We start from the raw sequence: 14,065 nt of genomic DNA on the forward strand, positions 1-14,065 counted from the left end.
GGAGCAATTATTTTACTCACTAAAATGCTATGTTTCTCAAAAAAAGGGGGGGGGAGTGGAGACACCAGTTGGAAAAAATAATGAGGTTAAGGAAAAGGGTTTTCAGAAAAGAAAGAACACCATTTTCAAAAATATCATTCATCAAAAATTACTTTTCCATTTTGAAAACATCTACAGAGTTCCTTTCTTTGTAAGTGGTGTGAAGACAAACACATACACAGACACGTCTGTTTTTAGTCTAAAGTAGCTTCTAATTTACTCTTAAACAGAGATTGTCAAGTTGCATATAAGTTGAATTTCCAGAAATTTGCCATTTAAATGGCTTCGTCTCCTTAAGTCACATTCGACATAAATCTCCCTGAAACATGCCATATATTTGTACATCTAATTTTTTAAAGGTAATAAACATTCAGTATTGAGTAAAAGTCTTAGTTTGATTTTCTGTCCTTCAGTTGATGTCAAGAAACCATCAGTCACTTTGCCTAGGTCCTCAGTCTGACTCAAACTGTACTTTCCTTGCCCCTTTCTCTATGGCTGAGCAATGAGTAGCTGAAACATAAATGCTTGTAAAAGAAAACACAGCAAACTATGTTAAAAAATAATCAATATGGTCTTAACGATGTCTAAGGAATAAAGTGCTTAGGTTTGGTGGAGGGGGACAGTAATCGACATTTAGAAAAATGATACTATCACTCGTTTCCTGAGTTTTTGAAAACTGTACTTCCTAAAGGACTGAAACAGATAAAAGACTGATCTTAACAGAACTACATGATTAACTGAGTTCAAAATTCATTTTTTAAATCTTTTATTTATTTAACTGACCAAAATTAACTTAGTGGCTTCATATTTAACTTTTCAAAATACACTGAGTTTTCATGAAATTTGTCCCCCTTAACATCTTGAGCAGATTTACTTCCATCTGCCATTACTCACTAATTTTAATCTAATATCTGGAGAGCACATATTTTTATTCCTCTCCTGTTTACAAAGCTTTACATGTTTTTTCCCCCTTCTTTTATTGAAATATATTTGATTTACAATACTGTATTAGTTTCTGGTGCATAGCATAGTGATTCAACTATATATAAATATATACATATTCTTTTTCATTAAGATGACTATAGAAGCTTTACAGGTTTTAATGTGTACACCATTGCTGCCCTTTACTAGACAGATAATTATCACTATGTACCACGGTGAAGATTTGCTTTACATACAAGTCTTTCTTCAAAAAAAGAGAGAGCTGCATCAAAATTAATTTAGTTTATCCCTTGCCATCAAATAAATCCAGTGTTTTTAATCACCCTTTTTAGTAGGAAATTCTTCCATGAGTATCTACATTCCAAATACTGTTTATTCTCTCAGGAATGATTAAGTATCAATCTCTGATAAGCTAAACCCTATAAAACAAATGACCTTGGCCTTAAAACCTTCAATAGACCCATTCTCAATTAACTGCCAAGTTCCAATTTAACTTAATCACTTCTATTTTCTAATTCAGTGCCAACTTTAAGTCCTTCACATCCCTTAGGTTATGACACTCAAAACACATCTCCTACAGAACAGCTAATCAGTGAAAAGCACCATATTAATCTGTGATTCTTTAGGCAAAAGCAACCCCATTATAAATTATCCAAAGTTGATGTATCACTTCTTGCCCGTAACTCTTGCCGGCCTAACCAAGAATGGGTCTCAAGCACATGGGGAGCAGGAAACCAAATCACAGTTCACTCAGTCTAGGAATTAGCACAGCTGTTCTGGGGTTGTTCCTATCACAGGCATCCAGAGAGCAGGCATAGTGGAAAGGGCTACACTCTTAGGAGAAGGGCCAAAGGGAATTTCAGAAGACTGAATAGAATCCTCACTCCAATCACACACTATCAACAGTGGCTGGGCACCCGCCCACCCCTACCCCGGATGTGGGGGCCAGGGAACCTGGCCCGTCACCTCCTAACTTTGTCTCTTATTTTAGATACCCACTATATGCAGTAAATTGTATAGCATCCTTTACTAACATTAAAATAATTTGCATTCTTTGCCTCCATCTGCTATAGTGATCTTCTTATAATAATTATAAATGGAGCATAACCTCCAAAAATTGAGAATCACTGTGTTGTACACCTGAAACTTACATACTGTGTATCAACTACACCTCAATTTAAAAAAACTGTAAAGTGTATTTTCACTATGTGTTATATGTGTTAATTTAAACTGTCAAGTGATATTTCAAGATCCTGAAAGACAAGGGGCAGATACTTTAATTCTTTGCTTTCTACTAGAGAGAGTACCTCACGGTCAAATTTGATATGTTACCAAAGATATCTAACAATCAGAGAAGAAAGGAGAATGTGTCCTGCTGATTTTATGCTGACCTTGTTATTTTTCATGTTAGAATTTTCAAACAAACAATTCATGTTACTTTTATGTTTCACTCTAGCAAAAGGAAGTTATATGCACAAAGAAGATTATACATATTATATATAATTATATTACTCAAGGAATTCTCTTGAAAGTGGCAGGTAGATTTTTAAATATTTCCAGCCTAGTACAGTAATTACCTACATTGTTGAAATTCAATCCACAATAGCATTGTAGTATCAGATACAAATCCAATTTTTATATGCTTCAGATATTCCAAACACTGCATTCTTTTTCCTCCCCTTTGTTTACTTCACACACTTCTCCAGTCACCCTGAAACCATCATCTCTTCTCTTTTCTATACACACCCACACACTCACTTTCTCTCTCCCTCCCTCTCTCCCTTCATTCCTATATCCTTTCTTCTTGAGGTGACTACAGCCACTAGAGGGCAATAAGTTTACAAAGATAAATGTACTTATCAATAATGAATTGAGATTCGTATACTAATAAATTTTAAAATTATATCATCACAAATCCTAAAGCACTGGCAATTAGACATGAATACACAAGGTATGTACTTCAAACTCAAAAATTATCCTGGAAAAAGAGTTCATAGAAGCATATAATAATGTTCAAAAAAGGAATTCCATTTTCTCGCTAAGCACTAACTAAAAAAATAAGATTAATTCATTTACAGATACATAGCAATGTTAGATTTTTTAATTTTTTAATATTAATATTAGGAATTTTTTTAATATAGCCAGTCCAGAGAAGAAAAAAAGGGAAAAACAAAAATATAAAAAGATAGAATTTACAGGGTGGGTAGAAAAGAATCAATTTCTTCCAATGCTACATTCAAAATACAATGAACTGAAGAATGTAATCGATTTACCAACCCTTTCTTCTATTCAAAGTATGGGGAAATTTAATGGTGATTGGAGAGAGAAATACAGGCTTCACTTCTCTCACAATTAAGGATGTGGGGGGAGAGAAAGTAACAGTCACTAATCTCTGACAGAAAATTTTACTATTTTTTTGCACAGACCTCAAATTCAAATGACCTTCTTCGTATTTATTTACACTGATATTGCAAAACTGCAACAGTTTTAACATTGACATTTTCCATCATTTTCTTACCCTCATTGGATGTATATCAGCATAAGGAGGTTTTCCTTCCGCCATTTCTATAGAAGTAATGCCAAGGGACCAGATGTCAGCCACACAGTTGTAGCCTATTTCTTGAATTACCTCAGGAGCCATCCAAAATGGAGTTCCTATCACAGTATTGCGTTTTGCCATTGTATCCTGCAAAACCATTACACAGACAATAAATACTACTACAAAAACCTAAGGAAATTTGGTTGTTAATATAGTCTTTACACTACATGCATGAAACCCTCAAATACTACAGATAATCTCTGAAACTGACTATTTGCCTAAAATTTCAACTATTTGTGACATGACATATTTAGAAATTTTGAATTCTGAAATAAGCAAGAATCTACAAGTGTCTTATCTCCACCACCTTCATTAAAGACAGTCATTAAAGATAGCACTATAACAATAAAATTTACAGAAATGAATCAATGTAGCTTTCCTTTCTGAACATTTAAGCATTTCTTGATGACAACATATATTTTCATATTTATTCAACATCTCTTAAATTATAAATAAAAATAATAAATAATACCTAAATTATGGCTCCTTCTCCCCAAGAATAATGATGTTATGCGTTTCTTTCCATAACCCCAAAAGAAGTTATCAAAGTTTAGCCACAATCAAACCACATATAAACCAAAAAAAAGTTTCCAAAAAATTATTCACTTACTGTTAACTGACCAGCAACTCCAAAATCTGCCAATTTTGCATGTCCTTCTGTATTGAGGAGAATATTTCCAGCCTTTATATCTCTGTGTATTTTTCTCATAAAGTGTAAGTATTCTAGTCCTTTCAAAGTCGATTTAAGAATAGTTGCAATTTCATCTTCTGTTAACTGGAAAGAAATAGTTTAAAGACTTAATTGAAATACCACATTAGATAAACTCTTACAAGAGAGTACTGTTAACAAGGACTTCTTTCTCATGATCATTAAACCTCCAGGAAAAGACTAAAAGGTAAAGAACCAAGAATCTCTTTCTCTGATGAAAGAAAATTTCATCATTAAATTTCTCCTTTTTTCGAATTTATCAATGTCACTCCTAAAGCACATAACATATCCCAAGAATCAACAGACCCTAAGAAATCACTGTTTCCTACATCGTCTATCTCTGAGGTGGCAATATCGCCATTATCCGTCCTGAAAAAGTAAATTCAGACACTCCTGTGATACCTCCAATTCTTGACGAAAATAGAAACCAACAATGTTACATAAAGGAGAGGAAATGAGAAAAGGTGGCGGCTTGCCAAGGGTGTTCTGATGAAGCGTTCACACCAATACCACTCCTCCCACTTCCAGCCGGGTCAGTCCTAATCCACCCAGGTCCTGGATTCTGACCCTAATAATGAGAACTCAAAACTGGAAACGTCAGAGAAAGACCAGGAAAGTGGAAACAAAAAACACAGGCTCTCAGAGAAGGAAAAGGTGGGGAGGGAGGGAAAAAGAAGGCCAAGGAGGAGAGGGGAGGGAAAGGGGATATTCTCAGCAGTTGCAGCAGTACAGCCAGTGCTATGTGTACTAGGCCCTGTGCTAGAGTTTCGCACGCACTATCTCACCTATCATTATAACAAGCCTATAAGGTAAATACTGTTAGCACCACTTGACAAACGAGCAAGTTATTTCATAGGGGTTTGGTAACATCCTTCCGATCACACACAAGTAAGATGGAACCAAGATGTGAGTCCTCTCTGATCATAATCTATGCTTGGAACCACTACACTGTAGTGCCTCTCGATAAACCTTATTCAAGTGCAATCTGTGAAAGTCTCTATTTTTATTGAAAACATCTTATTTTTTTAATACATCCAAGTGATATCAGTTGCTCAGGATAATGAAACCTACTTCTCACTGTAAGCACAATCACTATAAGCATAAACCAAAGAAGTAAGTTGAGGGAAGGGAGAGAGTCTCAGTCTATACAAAGACAGAGGACACTGCTCTATGTAAGAGAAAGAGGAGGAAAAAACACAAAACAAGAAAATCAGAAACAGTTCCAACGGCTATAACCAGAAAAATAGAAAACAAGTGCTGGCCCCACAATGGGATAATAGGAAGAAAATATAAAGACTCTTGAGAATGTGAAAATAACTGCTTGAACAAGCTTGCTTCTGTCACCACCACCAACTCTACAGTGGTTCATGTCTCATAAAGAAGTAACTTGGGGGACAACTAGATATTCACATGCAAAAAAAAAAATGAAGTTGAACTCCTACCTCAGATCATATACAAAAATTTACTCAAAATGAATCAACAATCTAAATATGAATTAAAACCATAAAACTCTTAGAAGAAGACGTAAGAGTAAATCTTCATGACCTTGTGTTGAGCAATGTATCATTAGATATGGCATCAAAAGCACAAGCAACAAGAAAAAATAGGTAAACTAAACTTTATCAAAATTTAAAACTTCTGTGAATTAAAGGACATTATTAAGAAAGTAAAAGGACAACCCAAAGAATGGGAAAGATATTTACAAATCATATATCTGATAATGGTCTAGGATCCAGAATATATAAAAACTCTTCCAACTCAACCAAAAACAATCCCTTGGGCAAAGACTTGGACAGATATTTCTCTAAAGATACACAAATGGCCACACATGAAAAGACAGACGTTCAACATCATCATCATTACTCAGTAAGGAATGCAAATCAAAGCCACAATGAGGTATTACTTCACACCCACTAGGAGGGCTATAATCAAAAAAACAGAAAACAACAAGTGCTGGGAAGATGTGAAAAAATTGGAACTCTTGTGCATTTCTAGTGGAAATATAAAATGGTACAGCTGCTGTGGAAAACAGTATTTAAGTTCCTCAAAAGTATTTTTTTTTTAAAGTTAAACACAGAATTACCAATTTCATTCCTAGGTATATACTCAACTGAAAACTGGTATTCAAACAAATATATGCACATGAATGCTCATAGCACTATTATTCACAATGGCCAAAAGGTAGGAACAACCCAAATGTCAAATCAACAGATGAATGGATAAACAAATTATGGTATATACACACACTGGAATATTATTCAGTTATAAAAAGGAATAAAGTACTGACATGTGCCACAATGTGCATGGACCTCGAAAACATTATGTAAATGAAAGAAGCCAGACACAAAAAGGCACATATTGTATGATTCCATTTATATGAAATATTCAGAATAGGTAAATCCACAGAGAAAGTAGACTGATGGTTGCCAGGGGTTTGGAGAGGAGGGAGAATGGGGAGCAACTGCTTAATAGACAGGGGGTGATAAAGACATTTTGGAATTAGATAGAGGTAGTAACTGCGCAATATTGTGAATGTCACTAAATTTTTCACTTTAACATAATGAATCTTATGTTACATGAATTTCACCTCAGTGAAAAAAAAACCTTATATTAAAATTTCTAAGCAAATTGGAAGGTGGTTTACATTTACAGACAACACCAATATATGTCATAAACGCATATGTTTATTTGTATGTAGTAATCTTAATGTGTTAGCTTAGGATCAATTTGCTTTCTTCATCAAAACAAACAACTTGGACCTTCTTCCCCCAAGCTCTAAAGTACCAATTACCCATAACACTATCCAGATTAAAAAACCCTAAGGCTACTCTAAACCATCTCTCAACTCTACACTTCAGTGGTAATCTAAGAATCTTACCCACTTGATAAATGCACTCCAGTGCAAGATACCCGACCGAGAATGCCATTTATTCACTCAGTAAGTATTTATCAAGCACCAACTACATGCTAAGAATTACTATGGTGGCTGAGAATAAGCAGTGAATAAAACAAGAAGTATCCTTGCTCTCATGGAGCTTATATTCTACAGGGGAAAGAATAATATAATGATAATTTGATAGGAAACAAGGTAACACAGGAAAACATCAGTGATGACTGAGAACAGAGAATGACTAAGAAGCTACCTGCAGTAGACACCAAAGAAGGCCTGATAGATATTTTTGCTGAGGTCTAAATGACAGGGAAGAGCCAACTGTGTGACTGGCTAACTGGGAACTTGACATTCCACACAAATGAAAAAGACAAAAATGCCACTGATTCAAGAAAAAGCCTCCCACAACTGAATTCAAAACAGAAAGCTGAAGTTCAGTGAACGAGGAGGAGACTACTTCAAGATGAGATGTTGAAGGCCACGACCAGATCACGTAGTTTTACAGGCCATGGGTAAGGAGCCCAGATTACTTGAAAATTCTCACACTTCTAAGAAATGATTCTCTGGCTCAGACCAGATGGTCTGACTTGATTATCCACAGAAACCAACCACTATGCTCTCAAGCTGCACTATCAAAACAGTAGCTCATAAGCATTTGAAATGTGGCTAACCCAAATTGAGATACTCTATAAATGTAAAATATACATCAAAGGCTTAGTACCAAAAAGAGAATGCAAGGTGTCTCATTAATAACTTTTAAATGAGATTTATATATTAATTATTTTAGAAAAAAGTATGCTTAATATAAGTTGATATTAATACTAGATACTAGATTATATAACATTAATGTTACATACTAATATACTTAATGCATTATTAAAATTAATTTCACCTATTACTTTTTCTTTTTAAATGTGAGTACTAGAAAGTTTAAAATTATATATGTAGCTCGTGTCATGTTTCTATTGAACAGTACTACACTAAGACAAGGGTCCACAAGAGCAGAGATCTTTGTTTGGTTCACTGATGTATCTGCAATGCTTGGAATCATGCCTGGCATACAGACAGCACTCAATAATGAATGAATGGGTACAGACTTGTAGTTACAAAAAGAAAGGAGATACCCACATCTGATGTTCCCAGCCTTTTTAAATTCGTGGTTTGCAGCCAAGGTGGGAGAGTGGGAGGCAGGTGCACTGTTTAGGGCCGCCCCACCACACCACTGCAGCAGGAATGCGAGATGGTGGTGCTGTCCTCCGTGCCTGGGCTTTCGCCCCTCTCCCTATTCACCAGTCCCCATAAGGATTAAAGAGCTTGGAGTGTTAAAAAGGCAGTACCAGTCCATAAAATTGTGTTGTGTACAGTTACTTTAATACTGACCTTTTCAGTTACCTGGATTTCAATTTTTATCCTCTAAGCATTCCACTAATTCCAACCAATAAGTCACTATCCTTCATTAACTCATTGATTTGTTACCTCTGTTCCTGTACCCTATATTACAGAGCTTACTAGAGAAAGTTCAGAATTAAATAGACACACTATACTTCAAGGTCTCAGGAATCTATCTGACTTCAGTGCTGTAAAGCATTTGCCACTGGACAAATCCAGTGAGACTAAAGGAAGACTAGCCAGAGATATTACACTGATTCATGAACTGTTTGGCTTTGCTAGAAGATTTCAAAGGTTCATTCCAACTCTATGATTCTATAATACATTAATAAAAGATCTTCATAGTCTTTTCCTAACAAATAATAAATCCACATGAATTTGGACATCCATTTTTACTCTTTCAACAAATATCTACTTCATTGGCCCTCTCATATAGATCCTGTTGAAGGCGCTGGGTATACAGTGGTGAACAAACTGACAGTCCTAGTTTTTATGAAGCTTACAGGAATATTTGAGTCCATTCCTTGTATTTGGCCCTGAATTATTAAAGATGGAAAGGACAGATCTGAAGCACATGTGTTAAGTTTCTAAAGTCCCTCTTTCATTATGCTTTTCTCCGTTTGGTAATGAACCCCTCTCCCTACTTCAGGGGGTCATTTTACACGTTTCCCTAATCAAAAAATGATTCAATATCCAATCATTCATACTAGCACATGGGTATGTTTTAATTTAAAATTATTTGTGGTACAGTATTATTTAACAATCCACTTGAATATTAAGGCTCAAATGTGGTATCTGCACTTTAAGCCTTTTAACTTCAATTAAGAAATGAAAGCTCTCTATCCCTCAATAAAATCATTTTAAACGATAAACAAGAAATATTTCCTAGAACACAGGGATATAATATTGACTTAAATTTTTACATTACTTTACAGTTACAGAGTATTTTATGAGTTTCACACAATTAAGTAGACAGAAATCTATTATTGCCCCTTCTTATAGATGAGGAAACAAATTCAGAGGAATTAAGTGATCTGTCAAATGTCATACATATTAAGTGGCAAACCCACATGCCTTATGAATCTACAGTCTACAGACTATTACACCACTGCCAGATGTCACAAACATGAATGTATGAATTAGTCTCAATATAAGAAAATAGGGAATTTCAAGACTTGTTCCTAAGGTGATATTCAAAATACATATTCAACAATCAGTAAAGGCAATGTCTAATCAGAACAGTCATCAGCCATAATACCAACCAATCAGAACAGCTACTGGTAGTTAACAACAGTAAGAATAGATACCAGGCATAAACAAAGGCTAAAACTGAATAGCAGCCCCGCATAACAGGCAGAGTTATCTCTGCCCCATCTCAATATTAAAATTTAAATTATTTTCATTGGTGTTTCAGCCAAACAAAGCAAGTATACCTGTAAATGAATTCTGCAAATAAGAAGACTCAACAGGACTGAAAAATAACCTTAACTAAAGACATCATAGGTAGTTTTTATGAGTGTTTTATTGAAAACAGATCACCAGACCACCAAAATGACCACATAGATCAATTATTTAAACATTTTTAAACACTTAAATAAAAACAGACAAAAATCAAAGTATCAAATAGTAAGAAGAGTTTTTAATCAAAAAAAGCAAATGAAGAATTATGAGAATTTATTAGCTTTGTCTACATAAAAACAGTAAGTTTAGAACACTTAGAAAAATATTCACAACAAATATAGTAAAATATTGAGTGTATAGAATTTTTAGAACGTAAAGAGCTCACTTACATAAACCCTTCAGAAAAAACAATAAAGCCCCAATAAATAAATAGGCAAAGAAATGAATATTCTTTGAATTCACAAAAGTTAAAATAAAGCTAGTTAACATACATGGAACATATTAAATTGCAGTAATTATCAAAGAAAAGCAAACTGAAACAATGAAGTATCGATTATAAAATTATCCCATATGGGTCACAATGTTGCTGAGAATAAAAGTAACATGTGTGTCACCTACAAGAGTATAAACCATGTGTAAAAGTGATCTAAGAATGCATAAGTATTTTTCAAAAAGACCTAGATAACATTATTTCACTGAAAAAACATTTACTGAGCACCTGCTCTATGTTGAATTTGAATCTGGAAAGTCTCTAACCTAGCCTCACAGAGTTCCAATCTAGCATGAAAGACAGACTTAGAAACTCATAAACTATTATAAAAGCACTTTCCAAGTGAAATGGAACCACAATGGAGAGCAACTAACTAGGGAAGGAAAGAGGAACTGGCATTAAAATTAGGCTTTGAATAAGAAAAGTAGTTCACTGTCCAGAGAAAGGAAAGGCTGTTGAAAGAATAACTCAAATAATTAATTGAAGAACAGAAATATAATACTTATAAAGTGACACTCAGATATCACGTGAGGCCCATTTTCTTTACTTCCACTAAGATGCAAAAAATGGCAAAAAGTGATGGGTCAGATTTTAGCCTTGAAAATGCCAAAATGCAGGTAAATCTTAGCGAATTTAGAGGAATAAGTGTTTACTGGTCTTTTTAAAATATCAATAGCAGCAAATGAACTTTGGAAAAGAGCAATATTTATATCAACATTTAAACCACTGTACAAGCATTTTGTGTCACTAATGGAGAATAAGGAGGAGACAGGAAGCTGTATAGATTTAATGGACACTATACAGAAGGCCTTGATCTAGATGGGCATTTCACGTCCTTTAGACACACACTGATTATTTTCAGAAAGGAAAGAGAAAGAAAAAGAAGGAAAGATGAAAGGAAAAAGGACAGGGAAAAGGGAGAGGAGAGAGGGGAGAGGGGAGGAAAGGAAAGGAAGAAAGAAGAGAGTGGGTTCATTGACATTGTTTTCAAAGAATCTTTAAACGCTTCTAACAAATTTCATTCACATACAAACACAGCCAGTTACCAAAAGTGGCTAGATTTCTATTTGGCAACAAAGAGAACTATGTCTTCCCATTACTGTAAAAATTTTAAGTAGTACCTTTTTCATTTCTATAATTAAGACTTTTCATCAATTCAGACAGACCCATAGCCAATATTTCAAAATCACGACATTTACATCAAAAAAATTAGGAAGAAAAGAAAAAACTCAAGAGAGAGGATCTGCCTTACACACAAAGAGGTAACAGATTTCAGTTATAAGATGGAAAATCTCAGATCCATTCTCAAACTGCAGCTAACCCTTCTTTTAGTAGTATCTGTCAAGAATCCTTTCCAATGAAAGATTTTTATCAACAGAGTATTTCATTTGTGGATCTAGTTAGGTTATCTTCAATACATTACAGGTTTAATTTTATTTCCATCACTATACACATGGGACAATGTCATTTTAAAATCATTTGAATCACATTTTATAGTCTAATTTTTAAAAAGAAAGAAAGAAAAAAAGAGTGGAAGAGGATAATAAAACATGAATGAAACACTCAGTAATCAGAGATGGAAATAAGACTTTATAGATGAGCTAATATATTAAAAGACAGAAGTCTACATCTGGTTTCAATACTGGTATGAATTCATTGGCAAATTTTAAAAGAATCTCATTGTACAAAACAAAAAGATGGTTTTGATAGGCTTTAGTCCTCTGGTTACTTTTGTTTCTAGAGTCATATGATTAGTATAATAATATGATACATTTAATATGTCACTGAGTATATGGTTTTGATAAAAATGCACCCACCAACTTGTCTCAAGGGCACACGCACAAGCTGTTTTAAAATACACATATTGCCTTAATGTTTTTACATCAGTAAAAACAAATTCAAATGAGGTTTTGTAAGTTCATACAAAATTAAGAATTTTAATCTTCTGAAAATGAATCTTTGACAACCCTGGATAAATCCTACCTTTTTAACATATTTATGCACAGAAAATAATACATTAATTCTGTATCTCATACTTATTATCTATTAAGGAAACAAACCAAAAAATGAGACATAGTTTCTCCTTTCAAGAGCCATAGACTGACAACTATAGATACTTTATTATAAAATTTTTAAGTTTCAACTTCCACAATGACTTTTCACAAACTCTTGAAAACCATTTGAGCAAAACTCACCAATATAATCCAAATAAAGTGTTCTACGGCCTGGATCAAATCTTGCCTCTTTCAAGAAATCAACCCTAATTCCCCAAGTCAGGATTTACCTATGCAGTGATGATAATGATAATGCCAACAACAGATTACACTTACCGAGTTCTTACAGTATCAGCCACATCGTAGGTGTCATTTCACTTCAAACACAACAACAAAAGGTAGGCACTGACAAAAATTTACTGAAAGCCTGTTACTGTCCCTGCCTTCACGGTGCTCATAATTCAGTGGGAAGGGAAGGGAACAGGAACAAATAATTACCATTTTAAGCAATGCCTGCTACAGTAAGATTAGCCATAGAACACTCCAGAACAGCAGTCCCTAAGCTAATTATGCATTAGAACCAGGACTCTTAAAATAAAACCCAAATGATACACTTCAACACTCAAGGCTTTGAACAGATAACACATCCTGCCAGCCTTGACAATCTCACACTGCTCTCCTCACTACAGAATTCTTCACAGAGGGGGTGACTTGTGAAGAATGAACAAAGTTTGTCAGGAGATCAAAGAGGGACTGAAATACTAGGTATAGGTAAAGGCAATGGGCATAAAAATACACCAAGCCCTGTGCCAGGGAATGGCTCTCTGTGTTTGAATGTGGCGTGTCCAGGAAAGCAGTGCAAAATGTGCAGGCAGGTTAGGGCCAAACGCCGCTTTATGTGCCTACACGTTTTTAAATGGAAACGTGATATGATCGTACCTGAACTTTTAGGAAGGAAATTCTGATGACAGACTCTTAGCAAAGACTAGAAGTAGGAAAGCTAGTGCAGAGGATGTAACAATAAAATGACTTAGAGCAGCAGCAGCAGCAGCAGCAGCAGCAGCAGCAGCAGCAGCAGCAGCAGGAGCAGGAGCAGGAGCAGGAGCAGGAGCAGCTGCAGCAACAGCAGTGCTAGCTAACAGGTACGTAAACTCACTGAAAATCCCAAACGAGTTTTTAGTCAAATTTCCTAATTTTGCGATGGAGAGATGTCACAGCATGCAGTGAAGCAAGGTACTGAAAGCAAAACCCAAAGTTCTGTCATAATTCAAACTGAAATCATCTCAGTACTAAAAAAAAAAAATAACACAGGGCTTAGCACACTCTGCACAGAAAAAAAGAAAGAAAGAAAGAAAGAAAAACTGTCCTTAAAAATAAACATGCCCTCTAACACAGTTATTCCATTTCTCAGAACATACCCAATGGCCATAAGCACACAGGTAAGTCAATATATACCTACAAAAGTTTCCTGCAGCTTAGATTAAAACAACAAAAACTGGTAAGTTGACACTTATTTTATCCAAAGTACTGAAAAAAAAATTGTGTTACCTACACACAGACCTATATGCACTGCTATGGGAAAATCTCTTAAGATATAGCAGAACTCAAAACA

The 14,065-nt window shown here is 34.8% G+C and overlaps 1 protein-coding gene across 6 annotated transcripts in view; it reads right to left on the bottom strand.

Moving 5' to 3' along the window:
* The window catches only part of STK3 (serine/threonine kinase 3), a 241,372-nt gene that overhangs the window by 169,685 nt on the left and 57,622 nt on the right, over window positions 1–14,065 (bottom strand). For all 6 annotated transcript variants that reach the window (XM_074352984.1, XM_074352985.1, XM_074352983.1 and 3 more), the window contains exons 5-6: window positions 4,191–4,355; window positions 3,500–3,667 (exon numbers count right to left, since the gene is read on the bottom strand). In XM_074352984.1, coding sequence (XP_074209085.1) covers window positions 3,500–3,667; window positions 4,191–4,355 — 333 coding nt within the window. The remainder of the gene's footprint in view (window positions 1–3,499; window positions 3,668–4,190; window positions 4,356–14,065) is intronic.

Source organism: Camelus bactrianus, chromosome 25 (assembly GCF_048773025.1).
Source record: "Camelus bactrianus isolate YW-2024 breed Bactrian camel chromosome 25, ASM4877302v1, whole genome shotgun sequence".
NCBI classification, from domain to species: Eukaryota; Metazoa; Chordata; class Mammalia; order Artiodactyla; family Camelidae; genus Camelus; species Camelus bactrianus.